Genomic DNA, 23,220 nt, shown 5'->3' on the forward strand with positions numbered 1-23,220 from the left:
GGAGGATCACTTGAGCCCAGGAGGAGGAGCTGCAGTGAGCCGAGATTGTGCCACTGCACTCCAGCCTGCGCGACAAAGCAAGACCCTGTCTCAAAAAAGAAAAAAAAAATGAATCAGTTCAACCTCATCTACTCCATAACGACCTGCGTAGCTGACTGTCTCCATCTGTCTATCCGTTCATTTATCCATCCATCCATCCGTCTATTTATCTGTGTATCCATTTGATATGAGAACGTATGAGAATGTAAGCTCCCTCCACTGGAGTGTGAGTGTTAGGGGCAGGGGTTCCTTTTTTTTTTTTTTTTTTGAGATGGGGTCTCACTCTGTAGCCCAGGTTGGAGTGCAGTGCCATGATCTCGGCTCACTGCCACCTCTGCCTCCTGGGTTTAAGCAATTCTCTGCCTCAGCCTCCTGAGTAGCTGGGATTACAGGCACGTGCCACCATGCCTGGCTAGTTTTTGTATTTTCAGTAGAGACAGGGTTTCACCATCTTGACCAGGCTGGTCTTGAACTCCTGACCTCGTGATCCACCCACCTTGGCCTCCCAAAGTGCTGGGATTATAGGCGTGATCCACCATGCCTGGCTGGGGCAGGGTTTCTATCTGTTTTCTTCATTGCTGTATTCTGAATGATGCTTACCACATACTAGTTGCTCAAAGGATTTCACTGGATGGCTATTTATTGTGTGTCTGCTAGGTGCAGGCCATGACTACCTGTTTGTCTCTGTGTACTCTGTGCTTCTTTAGCACTTACAACCTCTTTTTGTTTTAATTTGTTTTCATGCCTGTTACCAACTAAATCATCATCTCCTTGAGAAACTAAACTGTCGTATTCATCTTGGATACCCAGTATCCAGCCAAGAATCTGGGAGGAATTTGTATTTGATATAAGAGTACTGTTAAAAAGACATGGAGTTAGCAAAACCAAAGTTTCAACCCCCCTTTGCCAAGATTTACTCTTAATTTCTTGATATGTAAAATGAAGGTGACTGTTCCCACCCTCCAGCATGACTGGGAGTGTAAAATGAGCTCGGTGCATGAGAGAACTTGTGGACAAGGCTGATTAGCTGAGCCTTCTGAATGGCTGCCACTGTCATCCATGATTATTTTCTAGTGACGTGTGGCTAGAAAATCCAGAAGCCAGGTCCATTTTTACTTTAAGTAGCTTCCTTTCTTGTGCTAGTACTTCCACAAGTCAGACTTCCTGATGCTGATAGTAAGTGAAGGTGTCCCTAGGAGCTTGTTATCACCCCAGCCCACACTTAGGTTCCCTGTCTATCCCACTGGGCTCCCTCTCTGCTCATCAGGAGCCTCATTCTTAGCTGAAGAAATTCCTATGATCCCTGCCCTGGAATGCAGCTTCCCATCTTCTTTGGGGGTGACCTTTCCCCAGGACATGGGTGTGTTTTAGAGAGCCAGGTTAGGAGAGTTCAGGAATGGTTATTTATTTGTTTATTCATTTGAGGCAGAGTCTCACTCTCATCGTCCAGGCTGGAGTGCATGATACAATCATGGCTCACTCCAGCCTCAACCTCCCAGTCCCAGGTGATTCTCCCACCCAGCTTCCTGAGTAGCTGGGATTACAGGCACACGCCACCATACTGGTCTAATTTTTGTATTTTTAGTAGAGATGGGGTTTCACCATGTTGCCCAGGCTGGTCTCGAACTCCTGGGCTCAAGTGATCTGCCTGCCTCTGCCTCCCAAAGTGCTGGGATTACAGGCGTGAGCCGCCATGCTTGGCCACGAGTGGTTTTGATGAACCCCTACCCCTTAGCAAGACAGAGTAAGTGTGGCTGGGTGCCTTCTTAACCGTATATCCCAGGACATCATCAAAGATGTAATGAGCATATGATATGTGTGTACACTTAGGGTTGCTGCCCAATAGACAGCCGGTGAGGGCCAGGTTCCCAACCTATGAGGATGAATCCCATGGCACATTCCATGGGGATTCTCCTGCTCTAGATCCCATGAAGACTTACCCTTATTTTACTTGAAGTGGGCATGGCGACTCCTTATCCCTCCATTTCACGTTCCTTGTAACCGAATTCCATGCCTGCTGGCTCTGTCTCCTCCCACAGGCATCATGTGTGAGTTCACCGGTGTCCTTCCCCACCACCCCCTGCACGGTGCTCTTGCTGGTTCTCTCTTAGTTGGCTCTGTGTCACATCAGCCTTGGCTCTCTTGCCTTTGTTTACTTTTTTTTTTTTTCATTTTTAATCATTTAGTTTATTTATTTTCTGAGACAGGGTCTTACTCTGTTGCCCAGGCTGCAGTGCAGTGGTGTGATCGTAGCTCACTGCAGCCTCAATCTCTCAGACTCAAGTCATCCTCCCACCTTAGCCTCCCGAGTAGCTGGGACTATAGGCCTATTCCACAACATCCAGGCAAGTTTTTGATTTTTTTTTTTTTTTTTTTTTTTTTATGATAGAGAACAGGTCTCACTGTGTTGCCCAGGCTGGTCTTGAACTCCTGGGCTAAACTCGCCTTGGCTTCCCAATGTACTGGGATTACAGACAGTGAGCCACTGTGCCTGGCCTGTTACCTTTATTTTGACACCATGGTTTACCTGAGGGTTTCAGACTTAGTCTCTGCCCTCATATCCAGAGTCGCCAGACTCTCCCCTACTCTGAGACCAGGATGTATGGGTCACTGCCTGTCTTGGCCTGTCCATGCTGCCCCTGCCTGTCTGCAACACACTCTCTACCTTGTTCTACACAGCCTTGGCTGCCTGCTTCTCAGCCAGCTTCTCAGCCCTTATGGTGCTGTTTATACAGCACAGCTTAAGACACATGTATTAGTCTGTTCTCACATTGCTATAAGGAAATACCCAAGACTGGGTAATTTATAAAGCACAGTTCGGCATGGCTGGGGAGGCCTCAGGAAACTTACAACCGTGGTGGAAGGTGAAGGGGAAGCAATGCACCTTCTTCACAAGGTGTCAGGAAGGAGAAGTGCTGAGCAAAGGGGGAAGAGCCCCTTATGAAACTATCAGATCTCAGGAGAACTCACTCACCATCAAGAGAACAGCATGGGGGAAACCGCCCCCATGATTCAGTTACCTCCACTTGGTCTCTCCCTTGATATGTGAGGATTATGGGGATTATAGGGATTACAATTCAACATGAGATTTGGGTGGGAACACAAAGCTTGACCATATCAACACACAACAAACCCCAGCAGTTTATGATCTATTTTGTCCATCATTTTTTAAAATGGACATTTTGTTTCCCCTCTAAGATTGTAAATTTTACAACCCAGCCAATTGTCATGAGGAATGTGCCTGGAGGAGAGTGTGCAGATGCTTTCAAGCAGGGCCTAGAGGTAGCCCACATTCTTCCTACTCACACTGTTGCCTAAAACCCAGCCACATGGCATTGCCTAACTGCAATGAGAACTGGGAGACTTGCTCTAGCTTTGTGCCCCAGAAGTAAGGGAGAATGGGCCCAGTGTACTGGCAGCTTATGCTCGTGTCACTCGCAAGAGGACAGTGGTTTGGGAGAAGTGGGCAAGGCTGAGGGATCAGTGCTCCCTGTGAGAAGAGAAAGCAGGGTTGGGGAAAGCAAGGGAGGAGGCAAAGGCAGACAGAGAGATTGCACTTAGGGCTTGCAGAAGTTGGGAGGTTGTTGGGGTGTGAATATGAGGCTCCGTGAAATGGTGTGGCTGTGGGCAGTACCAGGCTGCTGTGAAATCTGGGAGAAGGACCAGGTTAGGCAAGGCCACCGCTGTGGAGCTGAATTCCCACAGGGAGAAGAACAGTGAGGCCATGGATGCATGGAAATGGGGTTGGGCATGGGAGAAGACTAGTGAAGCCTGGGCTGGGGTGAGCGGTCTTTGCCTGGGGAAGTGGATGTGCAGAAGAAGCAATGAAGCATCAGTAGGATTGGAGGTAGGAGCATGAGGAGGGAGACAGGTGAGAGGCTGGGAAGCAAGATGGGCCAACTGAAATGAAAAGAATCAATATTCAATCCAGCTCACATAAACTATAGATTCTTTAAAGAACATCTCCTTGTGGTCAGATTAAATGAAAGAAATAATATTGTCCTATTGTAGACACTTCATAAATATTTGTTCAATGAATTAATAAGTCCATTGAAAGCTGGCAGAGGGATTTCTCCATCCCCCAGGCAGGGAGTATACGTGGCAGTGTGTTGCTGGCACACAACACACATTTTGGTTGTCATCAGCTACCTTCCCCTCAAATCCCTGAGGGTTCTGCCAAGTTGGAGCTGCAGGCGTGGCTGGTCAGGGGGCCAGGCCCTGCCGTATCCCAGCCAGAAAGGTCAGCCTTAGCAAGAAGCCAGCTCCCTGCCTGCGTCCACTTCTCCCCTGGGCTCTCTGCCTGTTTCCCAGTTTGTTTCTTCCCTCTTCATCCCAGGGATTGGGCATGCTGGCCTCCTTTCTTGCTTGGGTTCCTTTTGTTCAAGGGCCTACAGTTTCTCAACTTTCTACTCTATTTCAGAAACAAACAAGAATTTGTCTTTTCCCCCAAAACAATCACCCTCACCTTTTTAGAGTTTTAGCCTTCAGCAATAGTAGGCAGGATGGCACTCAAATAATGTAATGTCTGGTCTGGCATAGAGGAACCTGAATGCACTGGCTGTGATGCTGGACAGCCAAGCACCCATTGAGCACTAGCCTTGACTGCAGGGTAAGAGACCTTGATTAGCAAAAAATATGTAGAGGAGCTGGGCATGGTGACTCATGCCTGTAATCCCAGCACTTTGGGAGGCTGAAGCGGGTGGATCACTTGAACTCAGGAGTTCAAGACCAGCCTGGCCAACATGGCGAAACCCCATCTCTACTAAAAATACAAAAATTAGCCAGGCATAGCAGTGGGCGCCTGTAGTCCCAGCTATTCGGGAGGCTGAGGCATGAGAATCACTTGACACCAGGAGGCAGAAGTTGCAGTGAGCCAAGATCACACCACTGCACTCCAGCCTAGGTGACAGAGCAAGATTCCATATCAAAAACAAACAAACAAAATATATATGGAGTCAGGTGTTAACATATTATAATAAGTAGCAGACCTCATCTTATCCTCCATGTAACAGTGATGATGGGGTGAGTGTGCATGGTGGCTTACAGTAAGTTGCAAACACCAGTGTTGTAACGAACTAAAAACAATTTAAATTTTAAACACCTCTCTTTTCTCTTTTATATTATTACGACTTAGTAACTAAAAGCAGCAAAAGGCCAGGTGTGGTGGCTCACGCCTATAATCCCAGCACTTTGGGAGGCTGAGGCGAGAGGATTGCTTGAGCCCAGGAGTTGTAGACCAGCCTGGGCAACATAGTGAGACCTGGTCTCTACAAAAAAAGTAAAAAATCAGTGGGATGTGGTGGCACCTGCCTGTAGTCCCAGCTACTTGGGAGGCTGAGGTGGGGAGACAGCTTGAGCCTGCGAAGTTGAAGCTGCAGTGAGTGGTGATCACGTCACTGCACTCCAGCCTGGGCGACAGAGCGAGACCCAGTCTCTAAAAAAAAAAAAAAAAAAAAAGCTGCAAAGGACACTTCAACTTTTTATTTCCATTCTGCTGCTTTTCCCCTTTGGAGAGTTTAATAAGGGCATTTCTGGAGACCAGGGATCAATGCTTTGTTTGTGTACAGGAACCTCTTCCAGCATAGAGCATGGGGAGCATCTACAAGCAGTTGTGTTGTGGCCCATTAGAAGCCATCCTTCTTGCTTGGATTCCTTTTGTTCCTTGAACAAAAGGTTGCCATTTTTCCCTGTTGAGATGAAGTCTCCCCTCCTCTTCTATAGGTTGAGGCCCCTCTGTACCTGTTTCTCTGCAAAAGGATATTTATCCCTCGTGTTTGGTAGGTAACAGATCTCTGAATTTGGGGCAGCAAAGAAATGCTGCCTTCAGAAGGATGGAAGCTGTGGGCCCAAAGTTAGTTTCCTGCTGCAGAACTTGGCAGTGGCCTTGGCTAAAATGGGAGGCGGCACATGCTGCAAAGAGCACTGGATCTGGGCCCAAGAAGCCAGGGCCAGATGAACTTCAACTTCTTGGGTGAACTTAGGCTTGTAGACCTCTGATTCCCCACCTGTGGGAGCCAGGGGATGGCACCAGGTGATGCAGTCAAGGGCCCTGCCCCTTGGAACTTGCTATGTCTGACACCTGGCAGAGGGTCTGAGTGTCAGGTCTCTGGGATCTGAAGCTGTTACACCATCAGACATCAGGATGTCATTCATGTGAGGAGGACTTTCTTTTTCTTTTTTTTTTTCAACTTTCATGTTAGATACAGAGGGTACATGTGCAGGTTTGTTATATGGGTATATTGCACTCTAAGTAGTGAGCGTAGTACCCATTAAGTAGTTTTTCGACCCATAAACCCTCCTGTCCCAGTAGTTCACAGTATCTGTTGTTCCCATGTTTGTCTGTGGGTGCTCAATGTTTAGGTCCCACTGATAAGTGAAAACGTGGTATTTGGTTTTCTGTTCCTGCATTAATTTGCTTAGGAAGGAGGATTTTCTTAAACATGAGTCTGCCTTTTCTCTAAGGCTTTATGATGTGAGGCATCCGTATTCATTGAATTTGGAGCTTAGAAATATAGGTATTGAGGGGCCAGATGTGGTGGCTCACACCTGTAATCCCAGCACTTTGGGAGGCTGAGGCGGGTGGATCACGAGGTCAGGAGATCGAGACTATCCTAGCTAACACGGTGAAACCCTGTCTCTACTAAAAATACAAAAAGCTGGGCGTGGTGGCAGGCACCTGTAGTCCCAGCTACTCAGGAGGCTGAGGCAGGAGAATGGCTTGAACTGGGAGGCGGAGCTTGCAGTGAGCCGAGATCGCGTCACTGCACTCCAGCCTGGACCACAGAGCAAGACTCCATCTCAAAAAAAATAGAAATATAGATCTTGAGACATTTGCTTTCTTTTTTCTTTCTTTCTCTTCCTTTCTTTCTTTCTTTTTCTCTTTCTTTCTTCCTTTCTCTCTCTCTCTCTTTCTTTCTTTCTTTCTCCTCTCTCTCTTTCTTTTTTTTTCTTTTTTTACCTTAAACTACTAAGGGTTAAGGACATTTTCCAGATTTATAATGTTTGTATACCTGGAAGGTCATAGCCATTACCAGATATGCCCCTGGTCTCTGTCATTTTGGTTTTCTCTCTTTAAATATGCATCTATCCTTGTTCAAAATTAAAATATCTAGGCCAGGTGTTGTGGCTTATGCCTGTAAGCCCAGCATTTTGGGCTGTCATGGCGATCATCTGAGGTCAGGAGTTCAAGACCAGCCTGGTCAACATGGCAAAACGCTGTCTCTACTAAAAATACAAAAATTAGCCAGGCATAGTAGCACATGCTTGTAATCCCAGCTACTCAGCAGGCTAAGGCGGCGGGATCACTTGAACCCAGGAAGCGGAGGTTGCAGTGAGCTGAGATTACACCACTGCACTCCAGCCTGGGTGACAGAGTGAGACTCCGTCTCAAAAATAAAAATAAAAACAAAAATACTTAGGAAGGAATACATGGAATAGAGGCGAAGCTCTTGGCTTGTGGCCTGACACCCTCTGTTGAGGTCTGCAGCACTATCCTTTTCTTGGGCAATAAGAACCTATAGCTACAAATCAGTTATGGCTTACTCCTTCCTTATTGGGTCAAAAATAAATCAAAAGAGATTAGTCAAAGCAATTTTTTGGACTCCGTGCCAAAAGAGATCTTCACCTCTTAGGGGAATTTCCCTGTTAAGGTAGCTGCCTTACCCTCAAAATCTTCTTCAGACCTGCCTTACCCTGTGGTGCCTCAGCTAGTGGCTCTGAGTTCCTAGAGCTCTGGGACAATAATGACAGAACTCGATATATAGGTAAAGAAGTCTCAAAGTTGTTGAGCACATCAACAAAACCATATGGCCTCACCCAGGTAGCAAGAAAGTGAACTTTGACACTGATGATAGAGATGCATGTCACTGAGAGGAAATCTAACTTTGGTCCACATGGCATATTGGGTGTCCTTTGCTGTCTATAAAGCTGGAGTTGCTGAGAATAGGACTCCCTTTGTACCATCATGTTGCTGACTTGGTCTGCACTTCCAAAGTCAGTGCAACCTTGCAAGTTGCAGCTTTAATGTGATTAATGGTGGTTTCCACACTGGCAACCAGGTGACAGTGCAGGAGCCCATGATTCTTGTTGTTGGTGCAGCTAACTTCAGGGAAGCCTCGTATGCACTGGAGCTGAGGTTTATCACAACCTCAGCTGAAGAATGTTTTTAAGGAGAAACATGGGAAAGCTGCTACCAATGAAGGGCATGAAGAGGGCTTTGCTCTTAACATCCTAGAGGATAAAGAAGCCCTAGAGCTGCTACAGTCTGTACTTGGGAAAGCCAGTGACACTACTAGGGTTGTAATCAGCACTGACCTGGCTGCCTCACAGTTCTTCAGGTCTGGGAAATATGATTTAGACTTTAAGTCTCCTGATGGTCCCAGCAGATACATTTGGCCCTGTACAAGTCCTTCATCAGTGATGGGTAGTGTCTATCAAAAACCCCTTTGAGCAGGATGTTGGGAAGCTCAGATGAAGTTCACTGCCAGTGCAAGTATCCCAGCAGTGGGGGGATCATCTCATTGACCAACCTGAAGGAATTGTGCACCTGCCTCCTGCTTAGGTGAAGCAGGTTGGCTCTGTGCCCTGGTCTATTCCAGAGTGTAAGCTGGTCCAGACCAGTGGGAGAGGTGTCAGGGGTTCCCATTACTCTGAGGAAACTGACCATGTTTCCACTGCCACCCTGGTGATGGGGCTGTGCACTGGACTGATCAAAACAGGTGCACCTTGACAAACAGAACTGGGCCAAGTATAGTCAGCTCCTCAGAAGCAGAGGGGCTGGATAGCAAGGCTCAATTTGCCAGTGAGAAAGTCAGAAATTCTCTAGCATAGTAAGCACTGGGCAGGCAAGTCCCTGAGCTCTTCAAGCTCTGGAAAGCTAATTAGACATCTACTTCAGACAGCTCAAGACAGCAGACCCAAACTGGCAGGGCCCTTAGGTTGTTACACCTCCTTTTCCTGAACCCTGTGTTTTTCTTCTCACTGCTTCACTAGAACTGCTATATCAGAGCCAAGCTTGACCACCTGGAACCCCATGTAGAAAGCTCTGCTTTTAAATCTAAGGCCAGAGGCCAGGCGCGGTGCCTCATGCCTGTAATCTCAGCACTTTGGGAAGCCGAGGCAGACAGATCACAAGGCCAGGGGATCAAGGCCATCCTCGCCAACATGGTGAAACCCCGTCTCTACTAAAAATACAAAAATTAGCTGGGCATGGTGGTGTGTGGCTGTAATCCCAGCTACTCAGGAGGCTGAGGCAGGAGAATCGCTTGAATCAGGGAGTCGGAGGTTGTAGTGAGCTGAGATTGCGCCACTGCACTCCAGTCTGGTGACAGAGCAAGACTCGGTCTCAAAAAAAAAAAAAAAAAACTAAGGCCACAATAATATGTATATATATGTGTGTGTGTGTGTGTGTGTGTGTGTGTATTTTTTTTTTTTTTAAACAAAGTCTCACTGTCACTCAGGCTGGAGTGCATTGGCATGGATCATAGCCCACTGCAGCCTTGAGCTCCTGGGCTCAAGAGATCCTCCTGCCTCAGCCTCCTAAAGTGCTGGCATGAGCCACCATGTCTGGCCAGAAAACTCATTTTACTAACCTTGTTTCATAACAAGTGTTTATGGAGCCACTTATACCTTTGGTGTAGTCCTGGAGGTTGTTGACAGGCAAGATCCTCGGGGATTTAATGCACAAATAAATCGTTATTTAAAAAAAAAAACCCAACAAACAAACAAACATACCATAGGCTTAGGACAATACATCTGGCTTTACTTATTTGAAAACACTGCAGCGTCTTCTTGACTTCTTGTTCTTTTTTGTGTTTGTTTTTTGTTTTTCTGAGACAGGCTCTTGCTCTCTTGCCCAGGCTGGAGTGCAGTGGCACAATCGCAGTTCACTGCAGCATTGAACTCTTGGCCCAAATGATCCTCCTGCCTCAGTCTCTCAAAGGGCTGGGATTACAGGTGTGAGCCACCAGACCAGGCTGACTTCTTGGTCTTGAATTTTACAAGGATTCTAAAGGGCATTGGGTAGTTCCAGGACATCTGAGACCTTGAGGGAGGGTGCATTCCTCTGATTTTTGTGCCTCTGCCAGCAGTCTGGCTTCTAACAAAGTGGTCAAGGGATGCTGACTCACATGAGGCTTCTGGCAAAGTGTTCCAGAGGGAAGAGGAAGAGACCAGTGTCTTAACTCTTCCAGAAAGACTCATAGGACAGCATTGGCCTCCAGCCTGCCAGAGCGGAGGGGAATCTTGTTTTTCACATTCACCAGGGAAAAGGTGAAACCCCTTTGCCGGAAATGACCAGGGAGGCTTCATGTTTTATAATAAAGTATATTGTTTCATTTTAAAGTTAATACCTTAACCTCCTGGTGTCCCAAATGAGGTTGAGTTGTTCTGATGTCCAGGTTTCTCCCAAACCCAAAGAAAGATTTTTCTTATCAATGTATCGTTATCACACAAACAACAAAGATAAAAATGTTTTTGTCACTTTACTATAACACCTCATTTAAAATTGTTCCTTCAAATCCTAGTAAATACGATTCTGTATTCTGGGTTTTTTTTTCCTCCTTAGTGTAAATATTTTAAATTTCTTCTTAATTCTCATAATTATTTGTAGTGACTGCATCTATTGAAGTGATATGTTATGTTATTCTTCTGGTTTAAGGATTTAGGTTTGCAACTTTTAAAGATTATATTATAAATAATACTGCCATATACATCCATAGAGTTTCTCCTTTCTCTTTAGATGATTTTCTTGTAATAAGTTTCTTGGAGTAGAGCACTGGGTCAGTGGATATGACCTGTACTGCCACGTTGTTCTCCTGAATGATTATCCAGCATCCAATGCCTGTGAAAGATGATAAGTGAACAGCTTAAAGGTTAACTCTTGAATGCCCAAGGGAAGACTTCAGCTACTTATATGTCATCTTATTTATTTAACTATATATTATTTCATCTGCTTATTTATTTATTTTTAGAGATGAGGTCTCATTATGTTGCCCAGGCTGGTCTCAAACTGTTGATCTCAAGCAATCCTCCCACCTCGGCCTCCCAAATAGCTGGGATTACAGGCATGAGCCACCACGCCCAGCAATATATAACAACTTTTAAATAATTTTAGCTGTACAACTTCTAATCATTTCTGTTTCTTTCTCTTGCTAATCATGTAGGCAGTTAGGAGCATTTTAACCATCAAAATAACAACAAAACCGAACATTTTTATTATGTGTTTACAGTTTACAAAATGCTTTCATATCTAGCAGCTCAGTTAATCCTTACAATACTTGGTGAAGCATCTGGGATAGGGATTACCATTTCGTCCATTTTCAGACAATGAAAATGGAAAGTAGAGAATTTAAGGTCAACCGGATGGAGACGCAGCCACGACATGCGATGTTTTCGGGAGACACCCTGACCGCCTCCTGCTCTCTTCCTCTTTTTCCCTGCCTAGGACTTCGGAAGCCCACGGTCCATCACCTCTCGGTGTGACTTGAGGGCAAACCTTGTCAGAAATGGCTGTGGAGGTGAGATAGAGAGCCCAGCCAGCAGCTTCCATGTCCTGAGGAGCCTGCCCCTCAGCAGCAAGGGTTCGGGCTCTGCGGGCTGGGACGTCATTCAGATGACACCACAGGAGATTGCCGTGAACCTCCGTCCCGGTGAGTTGCCCACAGAAAGGGCTGGATGCTCTGGGATCAGGAAGGCCCATGGGGGAGGTTGAGACTTGTTAATAATGGGACAATGAGTCAGGCCAGGCTGAGATCAGAGCCACGAGATGGTGATGGGGAGGCGAGGCTCAGACCTAAGGAAGCAGAGTATGTTCTTATTGATGTGTCTGTGGACAGGCTCCTGTGGACAGAGGAAGATCTTTGCTATTTTTAAACAATTGTGTTTAAATATACATAACATTTACCATTTAAGCATTTTCAAGTGTACAGTTCAGCAGCATTAAATTCACAGTATTGTATAAACATCAGCAGTATCTATTTCCGGAATGTTTTTGTCGTCCTAAACAGAAAATCTATACCCATTAAACATTAACTCCTCATTCTCTCTTTCCCATGGTTCCTGGTAACTGGCATTCTACTTTATTTTTTATTTTTCATTTATTTTTATTTTTAAATTTTGTTTAAATCAGGGAGCAACTGATGGCAGAAATTACAGTCATTCAGGGTGTAGTGGCTGCCCACTCTACTTTCCAACTCCGAACTTGACTAGTCCAGGTACCTACCATAAGTGGAATCATCCAATATTTGTCCTTTGAAGTTTGACTTATTTCACTAAGTGTAGTGTTTTCAAGTTTCACACATATTTTGGCATGTGTCAGAACTTCATTCCTTTTTTGGCTGAGTAATATTTCATTGTATGAGTGTATCACATTTTGTTTATTCATTTGTCTGTCAATGAACATTTAGGTTGTCTTCAACTTTTGGCTCTTGTGAATAATGCTGGATGCTGGTAGATTTACTCCTTAGTGAATGCAAGTTGCTCAGGAAACACGCCACTTTTAGGAAAAAGCGTTTTTTCCCATCAGCAAATTCCATTTGAGTCTGTAGCATTCTGCAAGGACAAACCTTTTAGAGTGGAGATTTTTTGTTTTGTGACCATGGGGCCCTGCAAGCCTTAGAGTTGCTTAATATAAGGAAATAGTAATATAATTACTTATAATGTAATATAAAGAAACAGTTTTGCACACCTACTATGTGCTAAACACTTGACCTAACTTTAAGGTAGCTATTTTTTTTTTTTTTTGAGATGAAATATCGCTCTGTCACCCAGGCTGGAGTGCAGTGGCACAATCTTGGCTCATTGCAACCTCCACCTCCCGGGTTCGAGAGATTCTCCTGCCTCAGCCTCCCTAGTAGCTGGGTGTGTGCCACCACGCCCAGCTAATTTTTTTTTTTTTTTTTTGTATTTTTAGTAGAGACAGGGTTTCACCATGTTGGCCAGGCTGGCCTTGAACTCCTGACCTCAGGTGTTCTACCCTCCTCGGCCTCCCAAAGTGCTGGGGTTAGAGGCGTGAACCACCATGCCCGGCCAGGTAGCTCTCATTTTACGCACAAGGAAAAAACCTGCTCAAGGTCTCTCAGTTAGTAAGTGGTGAATCGATTCAGCCCCAGGTCTTGGTAACCACAAACCCATGGTTGTTTCTAGTTCACCACTTTTATCATCGAATATTCTGCATATTAGAAACCTTGAAACGTCAAAGGGTTGGATGTGCATGTGGCTAAATTAGAAAGTATTACACTATTGGGAAGGGGCAGATTTTTTCACATTTCACTGATTTTTTGCCGTTTTCTTCTATCCCATGGTCTAGGAAACCACTGGCAGTAACTATTTGTACATGGTTTATGTAGACTCCAGGGAAGCTTGTAGCAGTGGAAAGATCATGGATCTGGCTGGCTCTCTTGGCCAGCTCTGGCTCTGTCCCTAGCTTGGAGGCCCTGGGCAAGTTACTCCATCTCTCAGCATCTTAGGGTCTTTGTCACCTTTGTTCCTCGTGGGCATGTTCAGAGGCTTAAATGGACTTTTTATATCAGTGAACTTTTCAAAGTTAAAATTTTTATTATTTTCAAAGAGCAGTAGCCAAGGGTGCCAGATGGAGGTTTGACCAGGGATGCTCAGTGCCTCGGAAATGGATTTAACACAGTGCTGCACGTGGTAAGCACTCAGTAAAGCTCATTGTTGTTGCTGTGGTTATCATCGTATGGTCTGCACCATGAGTTTTTAAAGAAAGAGCTCCAAGTTATCATACAGTTGAGAAATGTTTTATTTTGTCTATTTTAATTGGCTTGAAAATAAGAAACAAAAGAGGAGTGTAAGATGGCCCTGCTGATAGAGAAGCCTAAACTATTGGGTTGCCTGCCCGGGAATCAGTGTTCAGATTAATTGAAGTTAGGATTTTTGCAAACCTTCTCACTATAAGCGACACTCAGCCTTTTAGTTTAGTGAGATACTGAGGTGAGAGAGAAAAGGAAGAGAACTCTTACAGGGCTGTGTGAGTGGGTAGAAAAAGTCAGCTGAGCCCTTATGTGGGCAGATGGTTGGTAATGTCCTCTGCGGAAAGAGAAATCTCTTACGTAAAGACAGGCTCAGGGTCCAGGGTTTGGACCGATAGGGGATATAGGAGTTGTTGTAGACTATTAATATATTGGAACATTGTGTTGTATAAGAATAGTGTATTGACTAATGTGAATGCCATCTCTTCTTTTTTATCATAGTAACAGTATAGCAATAACACATGAAATTATTTTTCATTTTTACTATGTCCCCTGTCTTTATTCACCTCTTTGTATTTTTCATATACTTATTATCATAATGTATGTATAATTGTGCTATTTTCATTCAATAATCTTTGAAAATTAGGACAAAAATTCATACCTCCAAAAGAGTTTGTAGTTTCAGAGCCATTGTGGAGGAAGGTTTTAATTTACATTTTCGGAACTCCTCATCTAGAATAGCTCTCAAAGCCTGTGGTGTTCTCTCCAGGAAGTATCCTTTATGGTGGCAAATCTTTCTTCTTTAGGGTAGACTTAACTTAGGAAAGAATTGCATCACACAAATCCAAAGATGTCCACACTTTAATAATTCCAGTTTTTAAAATCGGAATTAAGGTGTGAGTGTGAGCAGAGATGGTTGTCTGGTTTGACTATCAACTGGCCTTTACAGCAGTCCCTGTAGAAGAGTTAGAGAGTTAGTGAAGGCTGGGTGTGGTGGCTTATGCCTATAATCTCAGTGGTTTGGGAGGCCAAGGAGAGAGGATCAACTGAGATCAGAAATCTGTGACCAGCCTGGGCAACATAGTGCGACCCCGTTGCTATGGGGGAGACTGAGGTGGGAGGATCCCTTGAACCCAGGAGTTTGAGGGTCCAGCCTGGATGAAAGTGAGACTCTAAAAAACAACAACAACAACAACAAGAACCCAAAATAAAAAACAAGTGATTTGAGTAACGGCAGGTTTGTATACAATCCATATTTATGCATAAAACTCAATATATGCTCAATTAAAGAAAAAAATCATTCTTATTTGGTATAGTTACATCTCCTGCTAAGCATTATGATATGGTTTCTGGTATTAGAAATAAAACGGAAACCATGACCCTATGTTTATACAAAACCACAGTGTGGGTGCTGTGTGCAGCTCTGTCTTGTGTAAGGTGTCGTGGTGGAGAGCCCAGTGCTGGGGGTGTGAATTGGACGGAGGAGCTGACTGCCTCCTGAAAACACACCCAGACTATGAAGAGGGTTCAGTCTGAAGAGATGAAGACTAGGAAGAGATTTGATGAAAATACGAGTTCCTAAGACCTACAAGCATTGTGAATATGTTTCCCAAAGGTAGAAACACTTGAAACCAATGATGCCTCTTAAAATTTTGAAAATATAATTTTAACATTTACAAAGAGAAGTACAGGCAAACCCGAAGAATTTCTTTGGTGGGGGAGAAAAATGGTATGTCGCAGTTAGCAAAATTTTCAGTTATGCAAAATGCATATTTACCTCAGGGTATTTCCCCCCTGACTCTAAGGAGGGCTTTCAGGTATATAGGGGTTGGTTTTTCATGTATCTATCTATCTATATATATAGAGAGAGACAGAGTCTCGCTCTGTCTCCCAGGCTGGAGTGCAGTGACATGATTTCAGCTCACTGCAGCCTCCGAGGTTCAAACAATTCTTATGCCTCAGCCTCCTGAGTAGCTGGGACTACAGGCGCACACCACTACACCTGGCTAATTTTTGTATTTTTAGTAGAGACAGGGTTTCACCACGTTGGCCAAGCTGGTCTCGAACTCCTGGGCTCAAGTCATTCGCCTACCTCAGCCTCCCAGAGTACTGGGATTACAGGCGTGAGCCACTGTGCTGGGCCTCCATTGTATATTTTTAGAAATGCTTTTGTGTCTCCTTCCTTGTCCTGCCCCCCATGCCTCATAATAGTTATTTGTTGAGTGAAATATAAGACTTTGCCAGACTTATCGCAGACTAATCAAGGACAGGCCTCAGCATAATATGAAAGACACTTCATGAAGGCAAAGTAATTGTTCCAAGGTAAGTCTCAGGAAGGAAATAAAAATTAAAAAGAATTTGTTTACTTTAAGCAGGACATTTTTAATTTTTTTAAATTGAGATATAATTCACAGACCATAAAATTCACCATCTTAAGGTGTACATTCAGTGGTTCTTAGTATATTTGCAAGGTTGTACAGTCAACACCACTATCTAATTCCAGAACATTTTCCAAAAAGAAGTCCCATACCCATGAACAGTTACTGCCTATCCTACCGTCTCCCACCCTCCTCTTTCAGCCCCTGGTATCCACCCGTCTACTTTCTCTATATATAGTTTTGCATATTCTGGACATTTCGTATACATCATATAATGTGTGGCTCTTTTGGCTGGTTTCTTTCACTTAGCAACATGTTTCAAGGTTCATCCATGTTGTAGCATGTACTTCATTCCTTTTTATGGCCAAATAATATTCCATTGTATATGTATAGATATACTACATTTTAGTTGATGGACATTTGGGCTGTTTCTACTTTGGGACAATTCTTTTTTCTTTTATTTTAATAACCCCGCAGTTAACATCCTATACTTTGGGGCAATTATGACTAATGCTGCTAGGAACATTCATATACACACTATTGTGGGGACATATGTTTTCAATAATCTTGGGCCTATAGCTAGGAGTGGAATTGCTGGGTCATATGGTAATTCTATGTTTAACTTTTTGAAGGACTGCCAAGCTTTAAGCAGGATTTTGTGTAAATATAGGATCATGTTTTCCATTTTATTTCAATACTGGTAACTACATGTCAGGATAAGAACCTTAGAAAAAATCATTAACAAAGAGCATAAAATCCTTAAGAAAGGACATAAACTTTAAAGTAAAGCTTATTGAGAATGGTCAAAAGCTAAAGGTGGTTTTGAAACACTGAGCAATTAAGAAGAGTTTATTAAAGTCATTATTGGCCTCAGTCCTTTAACCTCTTAAAAAATGACCCTTGCTTGGTAGCTTTCTTACATTTTGAAATAATTTTAGACTCACAAGAAGTTGCAGAAATAACACAGAGATGTTCTATGTACCCTCCTTCGCTGCCCTCAATGATAGCATCTTAATATAACAAAAGTACGTTCTGAAAACCAGGAAACCAAGACGGTTACAATACTATTAACTAAACTACAGGTGATTGGTTGCTTTTGGGTTTCCTGCCAGCCCCTATTTTTTTCCTCCCTTCTCCTTCCAGGTTCTACTTGGAAGAGCCAGTTTTTAGGTAGTGCTTCTGCAATAAAGTTGCCACCCTGGGTGACAGTGTACATAGCTTAAATAGATGAAGAAAGTCTTTTGATGATGGCTGGATAAGGGGTTATTTTAAAGGAAACCAGAAGTATAGAGCCCTGGGCTTGGAGGCAGACACTGTGGAGGACAACCATGTCTTCAGGTGACTTGTTCCTTGGTTCCGTCGGTCAACAGTCACAATTCTGAGGTGGAGAGGGGGTGCAGTACAGCCTGGCATCCTTGTTCTAGACCAATGAGGCAATAATTTGGTTCTAGATCTGGATTTAATCCTGGGATACTGCCTTCTGCTGTAGTGACTGGAAGAGCTGTCTGCTCATTTATAATGTGTGCACCAGGGCCCTAATTTTCTGTTCAGTTGTAGTCCTGTTATAACAGAGTGGATTTTTATGTTTCCCTTCTTTCTTTCAGTTTCCAGCACAGAATAGTACTTCTAGGGAATCAAAAACCATTTGCATTTATTTTGGGATGGCAAGGGTCTTTATTTGCTGAGGTATTACTTTGTCTTAACACTTTGAACAAAATCAGTCTTAAGAGTTTTTGGCTCAAAGGCAGGAAACTGAGGGAAAAGAAAGAAGAAAAAATAAATAAAAATTTAAAAAAAGTTTTTGAGGCTGGGCTTGTGGCTCACACCCATAATCCCAGCACTTTGGGAGGCTGAAGGGGAGGTTCACTTGAGCTCAGGAGTTTGAGGCCAGCCTGGGCAACATGGCAGGACTTTGTCTCTACTAATAATTTTAAAATTAGCCAGGTGTGGTGGCACATGCTTATGGTCCCAGCTACTTGGGAGGCTGAGGTGGGAGGATTGCTTGAACCTGGGAGGTTGAGGCTGCAGTGAGCTGTGGTTGTGCCACTGTACTCTAGCCTGGGTGACAGAAGAAGACCCTGTCTCAAAAAAAAAAAAAAAAAAAAAAAAGGTTTTTGCTGGAATTCTCAACTCACTCTCTAGAAATGTTTGTTATTTGATATATATCCCTAAGGAAAATACCAACTTTTCACTTTTTATTAAAGGGAAGGCAGAGAGAAGAAGGCTTTAAAAATACATTTCAGATGGAATGCTAGTTGATACCCGATTACAGTGGAAGAACCTGTACTTACAAACTGAGCAGTGCAGAAATTCTGTGCAAAATGCAGTTGGAGCTGGGTTCTGTGGAACCAGGAACAAGCAGAAGGACATGAGAGGGGCTGCCTGGGGTAGCATTTCACTGGTGCCAGGTGATCAGCTTCTGTTTTGAGTTTGCCATTTCTCTAGTCCTGCCCCTGGTCCTGAGGCTGGCAGGAATTACGTGGAATAGCCCCAGAGAGAAGGGATACAGCCACAGGGATACATGAACCTGTAGAGACCCTAAGTGGAGAGGGAAGGAGCAGAGAAGGATGAATCCTGACACATGGGCCGGAATGGTGTCACCAGAGACTAAGACAGGCAAATTAAGGGTGAGAAGCCCTTCCCACTCTGCTGGGCAGCGGGAGGTGGCGATTGGTTAAAGTCTGGGGTGTTTTTAAAGGAAAGCAGCGTGGCTGGGAAAGAGTTGGAAGGGAGGAGAGTGCTTAAGCGTGCATGGTTCTGGAAGTGTACCCAAAGGTGGAAAACATACCCAAGACCTTCTCTCTGCAGAAAGTGCACTTCACATGCATTAATGGCTTCACCTTCAGGCTGCTAACATTAGAGGCCTCCCTTTTTGGGGAGTTGGTACACTGGAAGCTTAACGCCCTCACCACAGATCTGACCAGGAATGTCAGTCCCTCCAGGATCTGCTGACAGAAGATTCTGTCATTGCCACGGCCTATTCAGGAGTCTGTGGCAGTTGAAATCAAATATATTAGAGGCAGCAATAAACCCTCGCTCTGAACATCAGTGGTGTTACCATCTTTCTTACATCCCTCTCTTTCTGGAAAAATGGGACAGTATTTCTTTTTAACAACTGCAGCCTTCCTTTGGGAAGGGGTGTGTGTGTGTGTGTGTGCGTGTGTGTGTGTGTGCGTGTGTGTGTGTGTGTGTTACTGATCAATTTCTCTTAGAATGTAATGCCAAGAAGTTTCTTGCTTCAGAATAGATAGCCTCTTAGGATACAAAGGGACCTATATATCATGCCTTCTTTCCCTCAGCCTTCATGTCTGGAAAATTTAGGGTTAAATTTGTATGCCCAAGGCTGTAGCTGTTGAAATTCAAGTTGCTGGCAGGATTTTCTGTCTCTCTCTTTATCCTCACAGGAAATTGCTTCAGTAATTGACTTTTGGGAAAACCGAGGCCAAAGTTTTCTTTGTATAGGAACATTTGTGTGGTGTTTATCTCTTTTAATCCCTACAATAGTTAATATCCTCCCCACTTGACTGATGCAGAAACTGAACAGTGAGTTGAAGAGAGCCTGAGTTCTCCCTAGTCCTTGGTGACCAGGTCTGGATTCAAACTCAGCTTTCTTGCTTCCAAGCCTCTATCCCATAGATGCCTCTCTGCCTCCCAGAATCCAAGCCAATTATTTGTTTCCTGGTTTTAAAGTGCCCATCTGTTAATTTCTTATAATTCGTAAAAAAGTAGAAGTAGATTTTGGATAAAATAAGTTGTAGGTGGGAACTTCGGGGGACAGGTGGCTGAAAATGCAGAAGACCTGTGAAAAGATCATGGCATCAGGAAGAGGAAATAGGATTGCAGGCTCTGTGCATTTGGGGTCTGTTGTCTGCCCATGCAAGGGCCAAGGAGGGAGCTCCCTTCCCCCAACTCCCCCCTCCTCCCTGCCCCTCCTCACTATGATGTGGCACCCAAGGAGCCCTCTGGCGGGACCAGCTGTGTCTGTCTGACCAAAGGCAGACACTGCAGCAGCCTGGAATTCATTCTGGAAGAAAACCTTGAACATTCCTCTGTTTGAGTCAGACTCTGATGGTTTTAAAAAATAGGCTTATATCAATAGGCAACTCAAACTCCATCAATCCTGAGGCGCCTAGAACAGTACACGCAAAGACAAGTCAGGGGAAGCAGGCTCAGAGCTGCCACTCTGACTACAAGCAGTAATGATCATAATCATACTGCATCCATGCAAGCCTGTACTGCTCATAAAACACTGCTCTCCCTCATAAGCGCATCATAGGCTTAACTGATGCTGTGAGCGTTGTTGTTATTTCCATTTTATATTTCAAGAAACTGAGGTCCAGGTTGCACTCCTATTCGAGGGACACAGCTGGAACTTGAACTAAAATCTTTTGATCATTGGATTCCTCGTGGTCTAGTTAGTGAAATATGCCTTGTTGTCACGGTGAGAGGAGGAGAGGGAGCACAGAGGGTTGAGTTCCCTGCAAATTAAAGAAGGCTTCAGTTTGCTAGTTGTCAGCTTGAGATGAAAGACCGGTTGCTCTGAGATGTGGCTGCTGGCAATTCAGGTGTAGACCTGCTGGGCAGGAGTGAGGCCACCTTTGCTGTTGTGCCTCTAAACACACAAAGAATCTATCCAAATTTCAAGTATGTATAGACAGTTCTACTGCAGGATAAATAGGACATCTCTTGGCACTCCTGAAATGTTAATAAGCCCAAGGCAGATAGAATGATCTGGTATGAGTTGAGCCTTAAAGTTGGTTGTAAGTGGTTTGTTTTTAGAAATTATGAAATGATTTCAAGATCATTATCCTGGCCTGGGTCTTCCAGTTATTGCCCTGACTTGAGCCTCTCTGAACTCTATAGAGTGAGACAGCAAAGTCCACACCTGCTAGACACTGGCTTTTCTCTTTGTTCTTTTCCTCTGAATTAATTCCCCTTTTCTCTGCCTGTTGGCTATCTTATTGTAGGTGGTAGACAAATCTAGTGCTGTCTTTTCTCTTTCTTCTTGTTTTCTTTTTTTGATAGAGCTAAAATTTGGAATCGGTCTTCCTGTATTTATATATGTAGTTTCCGATGATAATGAATTGTGCCTGTGATGTCCCAAAACATCAAATATGCCCCCCAAAGTAAATACTAGTCTGGTAAATGGCGAGAGAAATAGAAACAAAAACAGGTGATGTGGCATAGGCATGCATATTTTTGCCCATTGGGGTATTTTAAACAACCATCTTTGTTTCTCTGCCCTCCCTTGCCTTGCACATCTCTCTCCCCAACTTAGTTCTTCCCCACTCAGGCCCACACCCCTCTTTTGTTCATTTCTTCCTGCTTTTTGTTTCAAACGCACATTCCCATCGTGGCTGGGTCTTTCTCTGGAGTTGGTATGTGGTTGGTGGGCTATTCTCCACCCAGTTTGTGTTCATGAAATTGTCTGGTTCACTGTCCACTGATTACCCAAGGGTCCTTGTTGCTGAGAAGACGGAACACTACCAAGGAGCCTGGTTGTTAAGGAGTTTCCTTAGAAATGCTAAGCCCAGGCCAGGCGTGGTGGCTCACTCCTGTAATCCCAGCACTTTGGGAGGCTGAGGTAGGTGGATCACTTGAGGCCAGGAGTTCAATACCAGCCTGGTGAACATAGTGAAACCCCGTCTCTACTAAAAATGCAAAAATTAGCCAGGCATGGTGGTGGGCACCTGTAATCCCAGCTACTCAGGAGGCTGAGGCATGAAAATCGCTTGAACCTGGGAGGCAGAGGTTGCAGTGAGCCGAGATCGCACCACTGCACTCCAGCCTGGGCGACAAAGCAACACTCTATCTCAAAAAAATAAAATAAAATAGAAAAAGAAATGTTAAGCCGAGTGTTTGGGAAGGAGAACCCAGGCCTCCATTCTCAGCACTGTATTCCCTTCAGGTACTTTACTTCCAAGAAAAATCTTCTGGGAGGCACACAATCACTAAAGAACAGTAAGAGGTGAACTAGCTTTGAAAGCAAATCCCATCCCTCAGCCCTCAGCAGGTTGCACAACCTCTAACACGCGTGGCCTCTCTGTTGGTGCAGGTGACAAGACCACCTTCCAGCTACAGGTTCGCCAGGTGGAGGACTATCCTGTGGACCTGTACTACCTGATGGACCTCTCCCTGTCCATGAAGGATGACTTGGACAATATCCGGAGCCTGGGCACCAAACTCGCAGAGGAGATGAGGAAGCTCACCAGCAACTTCCGGTTGGGATTTGGGTCTTTTGTCGATAAGGACATCTCTCCTTTCTCCTACACGGCACCGAGGTACCAGACCAATCCATGCATTGGGTAAGTGACCGGTTGCCCTTCTGTTGGGTACTTAAGGGTGGGAGAATGGAGTAGCAGGAAAATTTAGCTCAAAGAAAGAATTAAGGAAGGCATGGTTAGGAGGGGTGTCCAGGCTTAGGCGTTTAATTTGATTAATGATAAGCATACATTCTCTCCTTTCCTGACATGTGAAGAAGTGAGTGAACTGTCACAAGATTATAAAGATAAAATGATCACAACCCCTTGATTTTCCTGCCTGCCATGCACAGCACCATTTGCTCACATTAATAGAATTCAGAAAATGTTCTCAGGGAGTGATGGATCCAGATTATCAGGGAGGCAGCAGGCAGGGCAACTTAAACTTTCCCCTTGCTTGTAGTAACCGAGGTGCTTGGGGAGAAATGAATTCAAAATTTGTCCCTGTTGTTTTTCTATGAATAACTATAACTTATTTTCACATAATTAGATTAAAATCCTATTTTAAATGTAAGAATTTTTTTTCAACATAAACACCTGAACTAGAAAAGATTTGACATATTATTAGAAAACAGGTGTCTCTAACTGCTGCAACAAAGTCTATAATAACAAAGTGTATAATGGCTGAAACTTGCTGGAAGTTTATTTCCTGCTTTTTAAGTCCATCTGGGTCTCTTCATCCGTGGAACTTCTCCTGCAAGCAGTGACTCAGGGACTTAGGTGCCTTCCATCTTCTAGGCTTTACCATCTTCCACACATGGCCCCTAAGGTCATGCTACCTAGAGGGTCATGCACAGGAGGATAGGCCTTTGCCATGCCCGCTCCCACATGCTA

General features: G+C 44.3%; 1 protein-coding gene across 2 annotated transcripts in view; it reads left to right on the forward strand.

Annotated features, from left to right (window-relative positions):
* ITGB5 (integrin subunit beta 5) overlaps nt 1-23,220 on the forward strand; it is a 123,517-nt gene that overhangs the window by 16,394 nt on the left and 83,903 nt on the right. For both annotated transcript variants that reach the window (XM_032149979.2, XM_032149980.2), the window contains exons 3-4: nt 11,483-11,687; nt 22,182-22,431. In XM_032149979.2, coding sequence (XP_032005870.1) covers nt 11,483-11,687; nt 22,182-22,431 — 455 coding nt within the window. The remainder of the gene's footprint in view (nt 1-11,482; nt 11,688-22,181; nt 22,432-23,220) is intronic.

The sequence above is a fragment of the Hylobates moloch genome, unplaced genomic scaffold (genome assembly GCF_009828535.3).
Source record: "Hylobates moloch isolate HMO894 unplaced genomic scaffold, HMol_V3 SCAFFOLD_4, whole genome shotgun sequence".
In the NCBI taxonomy this organism is placed as follows: Eukaryota; Metazoa; Chordata; class Mammalia; order Primates; family Hylobatidae; genus Hylobates; species Hylobates moloch.